The sequence below is a fragment of the Antennarius striatus genome, chromosome 3, assembly GCF_040054535.1.
Source record: "Antennarius striatus isolate MH-2024 chromosome 3, ASM4005453v1, whole genome shotgun sequence".
NCBI lineage: Eukaryota > Metazoa > Chordata > Actinopteri > Lophiiformes > Antennariidae > Antennarius > Antennarius striatus.
Window position 1 is genome coordinate 10,595,248 of NC_090778.1, and position 19,180 is coordinate 10,614,427.

Consider the following 19,180-nt stretch of genomic DNA (forward strand, 5'->3'; position numbering starts at 1 on the left):
GTGCATGGTACTTAAACAAAAATAACTCTAGCTCAAACTGACCTTTCACTACTTTATTTATATTGACATAGGGTGAAATTACAGCATCTAATATGAGAGAAGTTGCTTTTGGATGCAATTTTCAGTATAATTGTTCTGATGATATTTATCATATTTACCAGTTCCTTAATGCAGAACAAAGCAGAACAGAAGTAAAGTGAATTGCCAACTTAAAATTAATCAGATGACATGTACTTCCATTTCTAAATAAGCAACTATTTGGTAATAACTTTGTTAAATGCTGGAAGTCAGTGTTGTATTTAAGTTTACATCAAGGAAAGTTTCCTAATGCCACCTGTGATATAATCCTAACTGGACTACATGTAGAACACAACCTGAACTCAAGCTTTACATATACTGCATATTTACACCCAGGGTGGGATTTGTCAAAAAGAACAGAGGGGAGTTCTTTAATCATGAAAAAATAAGCAGTCAAGAGGCATAAATCTTTTTTAGGTTAATGGTAGGACCTATGTGTCTAAATTTCAAACAGTTGAACATTCATATTTAACACAAACTGTGTAGGCCACGATGTGGAAGATGAAAATGATGAGTATGGCCTAACGAGGCTTCGTGACCATAGATAAAGGTCATAGCAAGAGGATTTATATTGCAAACGGTTTGTAAAACATAACATTAGCAACCCATAGATCAAGATTTCACGTTATGTCAAAATAGCCTGATGTTGTGCTTCATGTGGTCTTTTCAGGTTTCCTGTTGCCACATCATCTACAGCGTTTCCTCCATCTTTCATCCACATGTCTTCGAAGTATTGAGAAGGGAACAAATGTGCAATGTATTTATGTGCATGAGGATATTCAGGAACATCGAGATTGCTGAAAATTCATGTCACTTTGAAAGTTACAGCCAGCAATGTAAACTTTAGACTGCCTTTAAGAAAACTGTCACAACCTGCCAGATATTTTGTATTTTTAAAAATATTATGAACAGAAGTGTCCCCTCAATGATAAAATTAATTCAATGAAGGTAGAGATGTAAAAACAGGAGTGAGGGTGACCCCCCCATCAAATTACACCCTGTTTGCACCTATTAAATGCAGCAATGCCATTTTTATGGCCCTTACAAGTTTGTCATGGCGCACCCCGCATAGGAGCTGGTCCCCACTCAACCTCCCATTTCTACATGCCCAGTGTGTGTGCGTGTGTGTGTGTGTGTGTGTGTGTGTGTGTGTGTGTGTGTGTGTGTGTGTATGTATGTATGGGCTCATAAATAGATAGATAGATAGATAGATAGATAGATAGATAGATAGATAGATACTTTAATAATCCTGGAGGAAATTGCACATACAGTATATACACATGTCTACATTTTTAGAGTGTAAAAAAGTAATTTCCCCACGGGGATCCTTAAGGGATTGATTATTATTATTATTATTGTTATTATTATTATTGTTGTTGTTGTTGTTGTTGTTGTTTTTTGTCAAAAATAGTTTTCATGTATGCAGAAGAAAATCAAATATTTCTGTTCAGCCCATTTGTTTCTCTTCCTGCTGTTTACAGACATCCTGCTGTTTCATGTCCTGCAAATGTTTCCCATTCATTGTACTACAAATGAAGCTGAGTCACCACATTCATCTTTCATTCTTTAGGTTTAAAATGGACGAAGGACTTGCACACAACCCTACTCAACCCTATGACAACTGGACATACTACAGCCCCACCTCAGAGTCTTTCCAACCTAGTAACGTCACCTATGTTGGATATTACCTGCATCAGTCATACACAGCGGCTATCTTCATCGTGTCCTACCTGCTGATCTTTCTCGTGTGCATGGTGGGAAATGGAGTTGTTTGCTTCATTGTCCTCAGAAGCAAAAACATGCGGACTGTCACCAACTTGTTCATCCTCAATCTTGCTGTGAGTGACCTCCTGGTTGGGATTTTTTGCATGCCCACAACTCTTCTTGACAACATAATTACAGGTAAGCAGGACAAAATTTGAAGCTTTCAATGATTTTTATCCAAGCTGGCTGATTGTAGGAGTACTGCAATCATTTAGTGGTTTGTTTCATTCATTTGGTTTTGACTGAAATATCCAAACAACTTTTGTGTGAATTCCAGGAAATTGCATGAGATGTTCAATGTCGCCGATAATGAAACAGTCACTTTGTTGATGTTTCATTCAGTGTTGCTATCAAGCTGGCATTTGTGTTTCCAAGGTAAACAGGTCAACAACTATTCTGTTGCTCTTCTATAAAATGTTATTTGAATTTAAGGTCAAGATAAATAGCTACATCTTTGTTGATGTGGATGTGGAACCACTAAAATTCCAATGCCGTACATTTGTGTAGACATAATTACTGTATGTGGAAACAACAGATCTGAGAGTGCAGCAGAGATTGAGGTCTGCTGAGTTAAATTGTGCATGGTTGTTTGTCTTTGTGTGTGGCTCCGCGGTGCACTGGCGTCGTGCCAGGAGTGTCCCCCGCCTCACGCCCTATACCGCCGAGATAGGCTCCGGCTCCCCGTGACCCGCTGTGGCGGATATAGCGTTGGTAATCTGAAGATGACTGACTGACTGACATTGTAATTTCCCCCTGAGGGACTAATAAAGTATACTTCTTCTTCTTCTTCTTCATTTACCTTTTAACAGCTGTCCCCATTGTTTTTGCCCTCTTTGGTTCATCGCTCCTATCTCACGATGCTGAACAACAGAGTGAATTCCAGTCCTCCTTTTGAACTTCTCCAACCACCCACGCGATGCCTTCAACTCCTTAAACTTCCTTTTGTTTTAATAACGTGGTGACAGCAGGAATAAAAATACCAGCAATATGAAACATGATATTATTAAACGTATCTGGCATGACGCTGTAAATTATAAAATTGTTATATTTTGTTTGAACAAGAACATTGTGAACTGACATGTGCTGCCATTAACATGGTATGCCTCTATGAAATCCCTCAGTAAAATCCTTCAAGTTCAGGTGTTAGTTTTGCTGAACACTATTGTTGTACTTAATAGATCATCTTGAAAAACAAATTTACTATGAAGGGAAAAATTATCTGGATCTACAGCTGTGCCTACTGTGCCACATTACAGAGTGATCTGCACAAGGACAAATAAACAGCAAACCAGAAATAGTAGTAACATGTGTATTTCTCACTGTTATTCGTTTGGATGCTTGTGCACTTGTGCTGTTTAAATTCACAATATTGTTAATTCTCTGTGCAATGCCTTTAAAAAAATGATAAATTACGCGTGGAACCCCAAAGTGTCTGATGTGACTGAAGTAACCCGGCTGTAACATGAGGCAGAAACTGGGCAGAGCTCATCAGGAGCCTACCAGGCAGCTTACAGCTTAGTGATGACAGTCTAATGCTGTGTGAGGCTTTTAAGTGGCAAGTCTTGCATACAAATACACACACGCACGCACTCACGCACACACACACAGACACACACACAGACACACACACACACACACACACACACACACACACACACACACACACACACACACACACACATCCAACACTGAATCACATTTTCAGACACCAGTAACAGTGAATGTGCAGCTCACAGACATTTTTGCTTGTCCTCAAAACAGTAACTTCAAATGAATTTAAAATGTCTTCTGTTTATCAAGGATGACTTTTGGATGACTTTTGTGATCTGTCTTGCAGTTATGCTGTTGGTGAATGAATTGTTCCACAGAGGACCTTATGTGTTTCTCTGCCATGCCTTTCTTTCTGTCTTACTAACATCTGATACTCTGGGTGGTCTTTTAAGCCTCTAAACTTAACATTCTGCCATGTCTTCTGATGGAAGATATGATGTAATGTACCATCAGGATGTTTAAATTGCATTAATACTTAACTAAAATTTAACCGGTTAGTCATATGAAAATATTCAGATTATCGTCCTTGAACTTTGTGGACTGCATGAAAGAAGTACCACAAGGAGATGCAAGAGGTTCCCCATGAGGTTTTCTACATTTACATGTTTAATTTCACATCTGTTTTTTTCTTCCGGTCTCCAGTCCAAGACCGAATCATAATCATAAATATTAAATATTTGGTTGTGCAGTTAAAGTCACAGATGGTATTGTGTCTCAGGGCTGTTTAGATCACTGAAATCAATCATAGACACCTGTGATAATTTGTTACTAAAGGAGGATGTTCGAAATTATTAAGCAGACCATAATTTTCAATCAATATGGGGAAGAAAATGGATCTCTCTGCTCAAAAATTTAAAATAGTTGAATGCCTAGGACAAGGTATGAAAATCTTAGATATTTCACAGGGACTTAAGCGTGATCAAGGTCTAGGATCCTCCAGAGGCTTACAGTTATGCATAAACCTTCCATTCATCCACCCCTAAAAAATACTCACAAGCAGTTGCAGTGGGACAGAAATACATGAAGACTAATTTTCAAACTTTGATAAGTACCGTGTAACCCTGGACGGTCCAGATAACAAAATAATCTTTATGTCTGACAATGTACCATCTGATGCTGAAAGGTGTACATCTGCAACACTGGCTACTATGGGCAAAAAAGGACAGAAACTCATTGTGTGGCCCCTGTCCTCCTCTGACCTCAGTGATTTTAAGAACCTTTAGATCAACCTCAAGCAAAAAATCTATGAGGGTGAGAAGGCTATTCTGACATCCTGCACAGAAATTCATTGAGTCCAAGTGGAAAATGTTCTCGGTCTTCATTTTTGAAGCAACTGCTCAGAGTTGTCGCAGGGTTTCCGAGGCCTACCACAGCAACCCCTGAACTCTGCCAGAAGTAAGGGATCTGAAGTCTTATCAAGCCTTTGTCACTGATGAGAATCCAGAGGCAGCCGGAGGATACTGACAGGCCAGGCAAACCACGGCTTGAGTGGTTATGGATGTTATGGAGATTCACCCTGAGCACCTCAAATCTCTGTATGCGCAGTGATTATCTTGAACTGGGATGGTGGTCCGCCTTTTCAAAAAGAGGGATCCGAGGGTGTGCTCCAACTATGGAGGTATCATCCATCAGCCTTCTGGGGAAAGTCCATACCAGGGTGCTGGAGAGGAGAATGACTGTAGACCGATAGTCAAACCTTGGATGCAGGAGGAAAAATGCGGTTTTCATCCTGGTCATGTCATCTACATAGGATGTGATTGAATGCAGCCAGAGTCAACGTTTTTTGGGACAAATTAGATGTTCTACATTCTCTGGTATGACTCATCTTCTATGATGCACAGTAAATGCCAACATTCATCATGTGTTAGACACTGCATAGCACAAATCATACTGTGTCAAATTACACTTTACATGGCCCACATCTAAAAACACACAATAATCCTTATTTTTTCAACCCACATGCAAATCGAAGGTGATTGGCTTATGGGGTTCAATGAATGTCTTCCCCTACTGCTGAAAAACAAAACAAAAAAACCAACGAAAAACACAATATCTACAGTCTGAGATTATTTTGAGTCTGTCACAACACTGTCAGCCTCCCTGCTACTGTCTATGATTACATCCTGTGATATGAAATACTGTTTTTCTTCAAAACACTTCAAAATGATATCAGGGCAAATCCCTTCAGATCCTCCTACACTCCTGTGTGTTTGTGGGCACAAATCTGTTTGAGGCAGCAGACTTTGAACAGGCATTGTGTTCTGAATTGTTACGTCTTGTCTCTCTCTGTAGGATGGCCTTTTGGAAATTTGGTCTGCAAAATGAGCGGCATGATTCAAGGAATCTCTGTATCAGCATCCGTCTTTACTCTTGTCGCCATTGCTGTTGATAGGTAAGGTTTCTGTATCTTAGTGTTACCACTAAATACTATGACAAAATGTGTCCTCTTCATGACAGTAAGTCTCCTCAAAAAGGTTTATCTAAGAGGGATAAAACCAGAAACCACCAACACTCCAGAAGGCTGCATAATTATTTCATGTGATTCCATTTTTTTTATATTAACTTACTGTATTTTTATCTATCACTTTACAGTTTTTTTCAGTCGCTAACAAGCGTTTGTCCAAACAGTAGTCACACTTTCAAAACTCTAAACACAATTAGCACAGCATCGGTCTTTTGTGGCCATACCATTCGCACGTTTCATGTTGTTTTCACTCAATATGCAGTCAGTGAACATATATCCACAATGCTTTCATTTTCTTAACAGACAATCTATACCTCCCAACAAAATTATAGATTGGTTTTTTTATTGTTTACGAATGTTAACACACAACATCCCAAAGTAGCAACAACAATATTCTAAACCTTGGATACAGTATAAAAACCTCTGACTCTGCAAGGATATCAGTTCAAAAACAATATATCGCAGCTGATAAACAATTTATTTTTTTATATATATACCCAGTTAACCCTGAAAGGGAAATTAGTGGCACACTCTAGTGTTAGTAATTCATACGTGCATATATTAGTGTGTACAGGCCCTGAACACACACTCACACACACAGGGGTCCTGTACGAATGCGGGGGGGGGGGGTAGAGTGACAGGCAGCTCCTTTATTGTGCGCCCAAATGAACAACTTGTAAGGGTGACGGCGCCTTGCTCGGCAGTGCTCTGGAGGTGAGCTGACACCTCCCACTGTCAGCTCACACTCCGGGTATTTTTGGGTGGGAGGGGGGAATCGAACCACCAATCTTAGAACATTGGACGACCCGCTCTACCACTGAGTCACTGCCCCCCCATTGACACACAGCTGATCACTGCCAAGGCTGGATCCCGCATACCAAGAGGTTCTATCCCAGGTGCATCACCTTGGATGATATCAGAGATCGTAGAGATTAGAGACAGTAATTTTGTGGGGTTTTTTATATAAGCCCCCGCTCCTTTTTTTTTTCTGGGCTTTTTTCTGGGCTTTTTGTTGGGCTTTTTTTGTTCAGAATGCTCTTGTGTGTTTCATGGCTATTTTGTTCACTGTAAGATTTTTCTTTTCTATCATATTGTAAACAGTATTTTTACTCTACCTCATGTAATAAACTGTAATGTGAAATGAATGTGAAAATTGCATGTGGACATAAGGTTCCCAACCAAGACATTTTGTGTACATTTTGCATGCAAATACCATTAAAACTGAAGCATAAAAGTCTATATAATTTTTCAAATGTCAACGATACCCAGTATTTTGAAACCTGGTGTACTTTGATTGACTGCATGTACCTTATGAAGTGAAAACAAGAATTATTGTTTGACACTGTAAATTCATTCTGAGTCGAATATCCAGTGTTTTGGTAAAGTGTGTGTACAGAAAAAGATGTATTCTATTTTGAAATGAAGAGTTAGTGTTTATTTAACAAAATGTGTTTTTGAGAAGAAAATTAACCATTTGGTCAATTGTGCTTTCTAGGTGTCAGTCTGTGTTAAGAGTTAAGAAAAAGTATTTGAAGTGTGGGTAAGTGCTTGCTTGCGACTGAAAAAAACTGTAAATCAAACTTTTGTAAATGAGGAATCTGATGGAAAACTACAGAAATTAAAAAGTCCTTCAAATGTCATTCAAAAATGAACAATAATTTAATTTCTTTTCATTAATTAAAAATATACATGCAGTCAAGAAACAGTTTAGGAATCTTTCTCAAGATAGCAACATTTTATGAAATCCAACAGCTTGTCCTTTACACAGAACTTACCCATCCACAATGTTGGTTTCAGAGTGCTTTCACACATGACTTATTGGTGAATTGAACAAACAGACTTCTGCCATTATGTTTCCCCCCCTTTCGGCATCAACACAGTTGTCAATAAGTGCGTGCGGGTGAGCAGTCAGGTTTTAAAAACCTCCTCTGCATGAATAAATCTGAAGGGCTTAGAACTAATCCATTTAGATATTTGTAATCAATTAATGATCTTAATTTTGTTAGCTATAACTATTCACAGTCAGTCATAGTAAGCTTACGGATACACTGCCTTGGTGACAAGATAAACCTCCCTGCTCAAGTCACTGTAACTAGGAATGTTTAATCTTTATTTGATAACTTCCATTAAAATACTGACATTTTTTAAACAAATTTGGGTCAAAATGACAAATATGTCCAATGTGATATTGTAGAGACATCTTGAAAGGCCAATCAATACCAAAATCAAGCCGCTTGTTTTTAGTCTATTTACCTTCAATTCAGACACTAATGAAGACAGACAATTAGGCATGATTGCAGAGCTTTCATATCACTCCTTTTAAATGGTCACACTGAATTCAGCCATTGCTAATGCGAATTCCTCTTACAGTTTTTTTCAGTCGCTAGCAAGGGCTTACCCATACTTTAAATACTTTTTCTAAACTCTTCACACAGACTTACACCTAGAAAGCACAATTGACCAAGTGGTTAATTTTCTTCTCAAAAACACATTTTGTTAAATAAACACTAACTCTTCATTTCAAAATAGAATACATATTTCTCTGTACACCCACTTTACCAAAACACTGGATATTTGACTCAAAATGAAATTATTATATCAAACAGTCATTCTTGTTTTCACTTCATAAGGTACATGCATTCAATCAAAGTACACCAGGTTTCAAAATACTGGGTATTGTTGACATTATAAAAATTGCATAGACTTTTACTGTAAGTTTCAGTTTTAATGGTATTTGCCCGCAAAATGTACACAAAATTTCTTGTTTAGAACTTTATGTCCACATGCAATGTTCACATTCAAAAGAATTCCAGTAAAGAGCAAATCAGTTTTTTTCCTATACAGTTTATTACAGGAGGTACAGTAAAAATACTGTTTACAATATAACAGAAAAGAAAAAGCTTACAGTGAACAAAATATCCATGAAATAGTCAAGAGCGTTCTGAACAACAACAACAACAACAACAACAACAACAAAAACAGCAAAAAGCCCACAAAAAAAGGAGCAGGGGGCTTACGTAAAAAAACACAAAATGACTGTCTCTAATCTCTACGATCTCTGGTATCATCCAAGGCGATGCACCTGGGATAGAACCACTATGATCATTGCCGGATCCACCCTTGGCAATGATCAGCTGTGTGTCAATGGGGGGGCAGTGACTCAGTGGTAGAGCGGGTCGCTCAATGTTCCAAGATTGGCGGCCTGAGTCCCACTCCCACCCAAAAATACCCGGTATGTGAGTTGACAGTGGGAGGTGTCAGCTCACTTCCTGAGCACTGCCGAGACACCCTTGAGCAAGGCGCCGTCCCCCTTAGAAGTTGCTCATTTGGGTGCACCGTAAAGGGCCTTCCTGCCACTCTACCTCCCCTGCATGCGTGTGTGTGAGTGTGTGTTCAGGGCCTGTACACACTAACATATGCATGTGATTTGATTTGACTAATGAGAGTGTGCCACTAATTTCCCTTTGGGGATTAACTGAGTATATGAAATTAAAAAATGTATTTATTTATTTTTTAATTCAAGTGTTTATCAGCTGCGATATATTGTTTTTGAACTGATATCATTGCAGAAGCAGAGGTTTTTATACTGTATCTAAGGTTTGGATTATTGTTGTTGCTATCGTGGGATGTTCTGTGTTAACATTCGTAAATAATTTTTTAAAAAAACAATCCATAATTTTGTTGGGAGGTATAGCTTGTCTGTTAAGAAAATTAAAGCATTGTGAAAATATGTTCACTGACTGCATATTGAGTGAAAACAACATGAAATGTGTGAATAATATGGCCACAAAAGACCGATGCTGTGCTAATTATGTTTACAGTTTTGAAAATGTGACTGCTGTTTGGACAAACGCTTGTTAGTGACAGGAAAAAACTGTAATCACTCTCAGAATCTCACAGAGGGGAAATGTTGTTGGTCCATGGGACTTAATCCAAACATAGATGGACATTGTGGTTGGTTCCAACAGCCCTTCAAGCTAGAGCTGTTCAAATATTTTAACATTGCCTTGTCGTCAGACACCAGACATGTAGCCAAATCACTCTGTCATAATTTGTAGTCACTGGAGGGTGTCTAGACGGCTGTCAGGGACAGATGGAGTTTGAAATGCTCTGACATCCAACAGTCAAAGTCACCTTATACGTCTTTCAAATGCATGATTAGAATTTGATTTCAATGGGTGAGAAAAAAGGAGCTGTTTTATCTGCTGTTAAAGTTATTATTTCCATTCATTCAAAGACTACACTAGTTTGCAATCTAGTTTACTATTATCAATGTTACTATTATCAATTATACCATTCTTGTAAGAAGTATGTTTCGATGTACCAGGTTTTAAATCATTAAACAGTGGTTATTCTGACAGTGACAAAGTTTTTTCTCAGGAAAGTTGGAGTCAACAGACCTCCTAACAGAACCACTTCCCTGCACCCCCTCCAGCTGATTACTCTTCTCTCATCTCACGAATGTGCAAATCTATACTTTTAATTAAATGGTAACAAATGTACTGGCGTAGTGGCACAGTGGGTAGCGCTGTTGCCTAACAACACGGCGGGTCTGGGTTCGAGTCCTGCTCGAATGAATGAAATGTTTTCGCTCTGTCCTAACCAGGGCTTTGAACCAGAATTTTTTTGCCAATCGGTTTGTTCCAAACAGAAATGGAATTATAACGTTTACGGTGTTGTGTTCCACCCATAAACTGACGTTCCTGAACCGGATAGAACAAAAAATAAAGTTCCTGAACCGGTTAATAACGTTCCTTGCAAATATAAATATGTAGGTGCCGTATTTTGAGCACCATAAGACGCGCTTAAAAGCCTTAAAGTTTCTCAAAAATTAACGCTACGCCTTTTAACATTAAGCGTCTTATGTGTACACAGTTTCAAAATCTGTAAAAATGTTTTTGTGTGACTTTAGTCAGCGATCCGCCAGCTCGGCCATTGTCCACCGACATTAGAGAACATGACGCGAGGCTCCGTCCGGCACACCTCCGGTAGGTACCCGGTATACAGTTCAGTGTATGCCGGTACTGTACCGCAGGTATGCCGTTAACCACATTTGTTTGGCTGAAGACCCCCGACAATGACGTCAGCGAAGAGACACGCTTACGACGCAAAATGTAAACTCCTGGCTATCAGTTCCGGTTGTTCCGGTTCACGTAAAGGGACCGGGGGGCTTTTTTCACGCTTCACCATCTCTCTTGATCTGTGACTCCATGCACGCCCACACCACCACTTGTGTCAAAAACCACGTCAAGTGGCTGAATTCGGAGCTTGTCATCATCCTGGAGGATTAACGAAAGAACTCCACCCGCTAGACATCGGTGTAAACAGAGCCTTTAAAGGCAAGCTGAGTGTGTCTGGAGTGATGGATGAGACAGTGAACACACATCTACCAGGACTGGAGGCAGTGCCGAGCGAGTTACACCCCCACAATATGTGGTGGATTATGGAAGTCTGGACTAACGTATCTGCTTTGACTTTCGTCTGATGTTTCCCAAAAGCCTGCATCATTACCAGACAGACACCAGACGGTTTTTCAAGAACGAAAAAAAAAAAACGGCATTAACCGGTTTACAATTATTTTCTGTTCCGATTCTGTTCCGTAACATTAAAAAATATAAAGTTTTCTGTTTTCGTTTTCGTTCCATGAACCGGTTCAAAGCCCTGGTCCTAATTTAGGTGCTTGTATCTTTCCTTTTCAGCTGCTTCACAGTAATAGCTACTCCTGCCAGTATTTTGATCCTTCTTAATTTTAAACTACACAACTTCATTGTGTAGGAAAGTAATCAAATAGCAGAATCTGGTGATTTGTTTGTTTTCTTCATTCCACACAGAGGCTGAAGCAGCAACCTGCCAACCTAGTTTTTGTGGTGTAGCATACATGAAACTGAAAAATATTACATTTTGAGCATAAAATCGTATAATTATACTTGATTCAATGGAACATAGGCCCAAAATTATTCACAGAACTTTGCATTTGGTATTTATCAGTATTAAGTACAATATCGCAAGCTTTTCTGAAACAAAGTTAAAGGTTTCAAGATAAACTGATAAACAGGGTGCAATTTGTTAAAAAAAACAGGAATATTTTATTTTTTTAATTATGAAACATAAGCAGTAAACATCTTTAATTCTTTTTTGGGTTAATGGTATGCCCTATGAGCCTAAATTCCAAACATTTGAACTGAATTTGATATAAATTTAAGAAAACATGAAACATTTAATTTTCTGTGCTGGCAGCGATGTTGAAGATGTCCCCATTAGGTTTCAGGTCAATGGATAAGGACCGATCATGCAAACATAGCAAGAAGATTTAGCCAAATGCAAATGGTCTGTAAAACGTAACATTAACACCCCATAGATAAAGACTTCACATGTATGTATCAAAATAACCGTTACCACTAAATATCAGACTAAGTGAAGAGTTTGCTCTGATGTTTGACTTCAAGTGGTCTTTTGGCTTTCTTTTTGCCACGTCATCTGCAGCGTTTCACCTTTTATTCACATCTCTGTGAACTTCTTAGAAGGGAACGAATGCACAATGTATTTATGTGCATGGGGACATTAGTGAACATCAAGATTGACACAATTTGGGTCAAGTTGAAAGTTAGAGCCAGTAATGTAGACTATAGACTACTTGTAATAAAACTCTATCACAACCTTCCTGTTATTTCATATTATTTTTAAATCATTGATGGGTTTGCCACCCACTAGGAACTAAATGATGTATTAGGTCTTCTGGGGATAACTGGTGGTCAGGAATAAGTAAGAACCAAAGTTGGATGGGTTAGGTTTTTGCCCGGAAGCATCAGTAGTTTTTTTGAACGCTGAAACCTCAAGGTTTTACTATTTGATGCTAACTGTTGGTCGAGTTAACAGTGAAACTTGGAAGGAAAACAGAGAACAGTGATCCAGGATAAGGTGTCATGTCAGACTTTTGGTTATAAGGAAGTGCATCAGCGCATCGTTCACATTAGTACAGCGGAAAACCTCAGTGGCTTAAAGCTAGGCTTAGCCTCTACACCCCTGAGGATAAAATTCATTCAGCAGAGGTAGAGATGTGAAACACACACACACACACACACACACACACAGCCACACAGACACACACACAGCCACACACACACACAGCCACACACACACACACACACACACACACACACACACACACACACACACACACACACACACACACACACACACAAACACACAAATTGCACCCTGACAAAACACCTCCACCCTTCTTCAATTTGGGAAAGAACTACATTAATAATAATGTAGCAAAATATGAATGATTTAGGGACACAGGTTATGCGTCCCAGCAAGCATAACCATTATTCATTTTCAAAGTCCATTAGCTGTATATACTATGTATGAGTTGTACAGAATGAGCCATGCATTAATAAATGTGACTAATGTTGAAGTGTCAACACCATACTTATGCACAGAGCGCAATCTCGAAGGCATTTTTGTATGCTTCAACAGTGGAATGAAAAATACGAGCAAAAAGCAGAGACACACAATGTTCACTGCACAGTTTCAATAATAAAAGGCGCCCTTGAGCGAGGCGCCCTTGAGCAAGGCGCCGTCCCCCCCTACAAGCTGATCAATTTGGGGCGCGTTCCAGAAGCCGCTGCCCGTCACTCTGCCTCCTGATGTGTGTAGTTTGATGTGTAGCTGTATGTACTAACTGCATGCTTACAGGCCCCCTTGTGTGTTGTGTTCAGGGGGCCTGTATACTATACTAACCTGAGTGACTATGTAATTTCCCTTGCGGATAAATAAAGTATACTTGTTCTTCTTCCCTTTGCTATTCATCATCATCATCATCAGAAACAAAAAATTTGCTGTGTCTCTGCTGTCAAAATGTCAACAGGACTGCAGGGTTCGACATGGACATTAATGATGATGTAGTTGTAATTCTAACAAATGTGGATTAAATGTCTATATGAATGTTTTTCATTCAGTCTTTGTTAATCCATTTACAGGTTCAGATGCATTGTCTACCCATTCAAGCAAAAGCTGACCCTATCTACAGCTTCGCTGATAATAGTCATTATCTGGGTTCTGGCCATATCTATCATGTGCCCCTCGGGGGTGATGCTGCAAGTGACCAAGGAGCAAAGTATCCGGGTGTTATTGGGCTATGACAATAAAACAAGTTCATTTTATTGGTGCAGAGAGAACTGGCCAAGCCAGGAAATGAGGAAGATTTACACCACTGTCCTGTTTGCTAATATCTACCTTGCTCCCCTTTCCCTCATCGTGATCATGTACGCTCGGATTGGCATTACGCTTTTTAAAACAGCAGTCCCAACAGCGGGAAAACCAGGCCATGAAAATCGTCACAGTGTGTCAAAGAAAAAGCAACGGGTAATTAAAATGCTTTTAATAGTTGCTTTTCTTTTCATCATTTCCTGGTTGCCTCTTTGGACCCTCATGATGTTGAGCGACTATGCCAGCCTGACTGAGCAGCAGTACAGGATCATCAACATTTACATTTATCCCTTTGCCCACTGGCTAGCCTTCTTCAACAGCAGTGTCAACCCCATCATCTATGGTTTCTTCAATGAGAATTTCCGCAGAGGATTTCAAACTGTGTTCAAGTTTAGCCTTTGCACAGAGGACGGACAGAGGAGGAAGACTTACTCGCACAGGCTGCAGGCAAATTCTGTGCTCCCAGCTAATAATGCACAAACTTCTCTGGAGCCTATTTCTCTCAACAGCTTTGATAAGAGCACTTCTCGGCGACACAACCATGTGACTGAACAGGACTTAGTCATGGAGGACCTGGAGAAAGCATCTTGCAGCAGTGGGGGAGTGACAGCGGTGTCTATTTAAAGACATTCTTCTCTGTGATGAGGAAATGTGTTAACATTTCAAGAAAACTGTCCATATGTTTTAAAAATAAGTCCTCTGTTGAGCATAAGAAAAGCACAAGACTCACCTGAACAGATTTTAGAAACTGATGTTTATGTGAAATTTGTCAGTATAATTTTAAAAAAAAGCTGGTGCAGGAAAGGGGGGGGGAAATGAAAATCGTGACAAATAAAGAAGGATGTATCATTTTACAGTACTGCAAAGGATATGATGCAGCATTCTACCTCACAACATTTACTTCTGGAAAAATTATGTGTCTGAAATTAACTTTTACAAGACTCATCTGGCAAATAAAAAGCAAAACTATCACCTTTAATGCATGTGGCACATTGCTCCTGTTGGGACTCAACAGCTCTCAACAGAAGATGAAACCATAGTTATTACTGGTTGATGTTGCATTGATAAGAGGCTACTGCCCTGCTCATGACAGGACTGTATATACACCATGCATGTATAAATGTATAAAGGTGCTGTAATGTTTGCAGAAGAGATTTTACAAACTAAGGAATTTGACATTCTTTTAGATTAACACAATGAACCACTATTTAGAATTTGTTCTAAAGGTATTGTGATTTATAAATCACAATACCTCAAGAGTCAACAGCCTCCAACATCTACTGGATATCTGTCATGTAACTTGGTTTTATCATAGAGTGTCTTTAAAAGCCATCATCTTTAAAAGCGTCTTATGTCTCTATTCTGAATTACAGCCTGGAGAAGTGGACAAACACCTGTGGTTTTCCATCTGTATTGTGGTATTGTACAATATGTGCTACAATATGTTGCTCCCCAGGAATAGAGGTGTTGGCCTTTAGCAAGCATTCACAGAATGTCAGCATCTGCTAGATGCAGTATTTCTAAAAAGCTGCCATGGAGGTTTTCCAGTAGAACATTTGTGTAAGGTGGGTTTAAACCGGAGTCACGCCATGAAAAATTTCAACGGGTCCAGGTAGGACGGTGTGTTGCTTGGCAGCAGCTCTTTCTTTCAATGCTTCTGTCAGCTGTCTGCCATGTGGCGTCATGCTACCTTGAGAAAGGAAAGTAAAGGATCAAAGAAAGTTTCATGAATATGGTATTTCAATTGTCAGCTCAGGAAAATGTTTGAGTCAAGTTAACAATGACAGGTTGTCTGTCTTTGTGTGTGGCTCCACGGCGCACTGGCGTCATGCTCAGAGTGTCCCCCGCCTCACGCCTTATGCCAGCTGGGATAGGCTCCAGCTCCCCATGACAGAAAATTCATGGATGGATGGATTGTACTTTTCTCAAATTTGCGATCGTTATTTAATTTTAAACATTAATTTTATTATAATTAGGAGGGTAAATATAAGAGGAAGACAGAAGGGGTAACAAAGATCATTATTTCCTCTTTCAGCCCCCTGTTCACTGGACAGCTTTTATTTCTCGCTCTGTGCTTGTCTTTTGTCCACTTTTTTGCATAGCAGATGAAATGTCTCCTTCCACTGAAAGAAACATTCTGAAAAATATATCTCATTTAATGTTTGAGTACTATGACGATGGAAGATCAGCACCACATACTGTAAATATCTTGCGTTTTAGTAGCTCCAGACTTTTTTTGTCTTAGTAAGCTCCATAATTCTTAATGTACTCTTCTTAATCAATATCATTCTATATTTGTGATTTAAATTCTACACGTCAAATGTCTAAATCCCTAACTTATTGTTTGTCATTATTTTAGTTTAATGTATAAAATGTATTTTTTTTAGCTACGTTTAGGTAATTTGACAGTATTATTCAAGGAAGAATAACCTATATTTTATTGATGACGGGAACCATGAAGGGAGACAAATAATGGATAGAGGAGCAGAGATGATGAGATCTACTATACAGTATTCCAAAGTAAATTTAAATATGATGAAATATGCATAGCAATCCAAACCTGCACACATGCAGATTCTTAAGACTGATTATGTTGATAGAGTCAGGCTGTTACTGTACCGAATATAATGGCAGGATCTGTGGATGTGGTGACTTGAAGTAGTTTAAGTTTGTCTACTTGTATTTTTCAGGCTGTGTTTAGTGTCATGATGTAAAGCTGCAACATGCGAGAAAATAATTTAAAGGATAAGTTTCTTTAGTAACAATACTTCACCTTACCAATTAAATTTAGACTTTCTTTATCGGATGATAAACATAAATTGTGTTTACAGCACCCAACAAACTGTTTTATTGTTATTGTTGTCATTGTTATTGATTTTGTTATTATCTGTTTGACTGGATTATATTGTGTGTAAAATAACAAACACATTTACTTTTTATCAAGGCTTTTATTGTGAAATCTGGTGTTTAAACATGCACAAATAGTTGAAATGATGATAAATTTTCTACTATTCATTCATGGTTATCTCATGTGCCTGTCAATGAATGTGCCATGTAAATATTAAATAACATGTTTTGTTGTTATTTTATTTTTTCCTGTCTAGGAAAAGCAGTTAATGGGGAAAAAAGGGCTTACGTTGGCTCCAAAACTAGGTTGTCTTTTGTATGTACGTATATGGGTATCACTGAGTTTAAAACCTGGCCGACAAGTGAAGTAACTCTGTCTTTGGAAAGGAAGTACTATGAACAATGTTTTTTTAAGGGTGGAGTACAAAAAAAAACCCTTGTTCAGAAGGGCTTTTCTCAAACCTACTTTAAAGGTCTGCTGGTGGTGTTTCTTTTTGGGGTGTTTTAATGGGCTCATGTATTTTGAACGTTTTAATTACAACATACAGTATAAAAGCTATTTTTAAAAAAACCACCCACAGGCAAACAGACATTAAAAAATAATTGAAAAAGGCTTGTATATACTGCTTAGGTTATCTGTTTTTGTGCCATGACATTGTAGATGTGATATTTTCCTATGATTAAGTACTTTGATGCCCAGGTTTTTATGAGCCTGAGAAACTGTGCTGCATTACAGGGAATGCATTTACTGTCTATCAGAGCACTGATCCTAGGTAATATGAAGAGCAGCACTTTAAACAAAATGAATGTGAATTCAGACTAACCAAGCACACACACACTAGGAATTTGCTTTCAATAAGTTTTGGCACAGTGCATCAGAAGGAAATGGTGTCATATACAAAAATACGAAAGTTGAAGCTGAAAATTGTTTAAGTTCAAGGGAAGAATGAATGTTTGAGATACGCTGACTAGTGGAATGGCAATTTCTTTGCTTGTTAGCAGTTTTTACAGATGGTCTGTGAAATACTATCATACCATGTGTTATGTTTAGCCATGACACACACAATATTATTTTACCTGGACGTAACAAAATCATCAGAAGTGGAGTCTGTCCTCTTCCGAAGCAGAGGACAGTTGAACAGTGATATGGCTCAAGGAGTTCAATGGAATGTGAAAAGCTATTGTGTTAACAGGACTGTGGCCATTTTGTGAAACCAGGGATTTTTGTGTGTGCATATATGTGCAGACGGTTCGCTTTGGTTCCATTACATTTCAGAGAAGATTAAGTGACCGCACAGGGCATCAGGTTCTGAAATGTATGGTTAAGAGTAATTACCAAGTGAATTGAAAGTAAACAGTCTTATGTACAAATGATTTAGCAAACTATTCTTGCAAAGGCGTGATGCGCAAAGATGGAAGGGTGTGAAAGAGACACACTAGTGAGTCATATTAGTCATTAATGTATTTGATACACACACACACAAACACACACACACATACTTAAATACACAGAAAGCTCCCCTCCTGCTCCTTTGTGTGGACTATGTGGAGCAATTCAGTCTGCAAATTGTATTTAACCCCTACTGGATTCTTCAAAGAATATGTTAATTTAATTTACAAAGAAATTATTACAAAAACCATTTGATTGATCTCTGTAAGCACACCCTTTTGAAATAGGAAATCAAGCTTGAAGGTCCGAGTTGAAAGTTGAATTCAAATTCAACTGGAAATGTCATTTCCAAGTCTAATAGGGAAATTTTGGAAATGTCATTTCAAGATCTAATTGGGAAAGAAAGTTACCACAAGGTAATGTTACTTTATGACGGCACCAGATGTTGGAAAAAAGAAAGTAGGTCTACCTTTCCATATCCAAAACTTGTCGGTTGTCTTTAAAAATATTTGCTTACACATAAAACATATCAATGTAGGCCTAATTTTGTCTATCTATTTATTTATTTATTTATTTATTTATTTTTAATCCAAACCCCAAACTGATTATCTGACCTCAGGTGATTTCAGTAGCTAAACCTTTTTATACCCTGGCCACTTCAGTCATTCAGTCATACAATATTGAGGTTACTGTATAAGTGTCATAAAAATATCAGAACTGTTTTTCTTTTTTCTGATTTATAACTCTTGGATTTATGCATTGATTTATTGCTCGAAAATAAAAGTCGGAAACATAAGGCACAGAGTTTAAGGCACAGTAAGGTTCATGATGGCATTCAAGTCATCTGTGACACATCCAGCACCTTCAGTGTG

General features: G+C 38.5%; 1 protein-coding gene across 1 annotated transcript; it reads left to right on the top strand.

Moving 5' to 3' along the window:
* The first annotated feature begins 1,655 nt into the window (after positions 1-1,655).
* npffr2a (neuropeptide FF receptor 2a) lies at positions 1,656-14,695 on the top strand. The gene is made up of 3 exons (XM_068311190.1): positions 1,656-1,980; positions 5,686-5,785; positions 13,843-14,695. Exons 1-3 carry the CDS (start codon positions 1,656-1,658, stop codon positions 14,693-14,695), a joined length of 1,278 nt encoding a protein of 425 aa, XP_068167291.1.
* Positions 14,696-19,180: the final 4,485 nt, after the last annotated feature.

What these genes read in the sequence shown, in the direction of transcription:
- npffr2a (XM_068311190.1), top strand. Translation starts at nt 1,656, where the DNA reads ATGGACGAAGGACTTGCACACAACCCTACTCAACCCTATGACAACTGG. An exon ending in TCTTGACAACATAATTACAG is followed by an intron (nt 1,981 to 5,685) that starts GTAAGCAGGACA and finishes CTCTCTCTGTAG; the next exon opens with GATGGCCTTTTGGAAATTTG. An exon ending in GTCGCCATTGCTGTTGATAG is followed by an intron (nt 5,786 to 13,842) that starts GTAAGGTTTCTG and finishes ATCCATTTACAG; the next exon opens with GTTCAGATGCATTGTCTACC.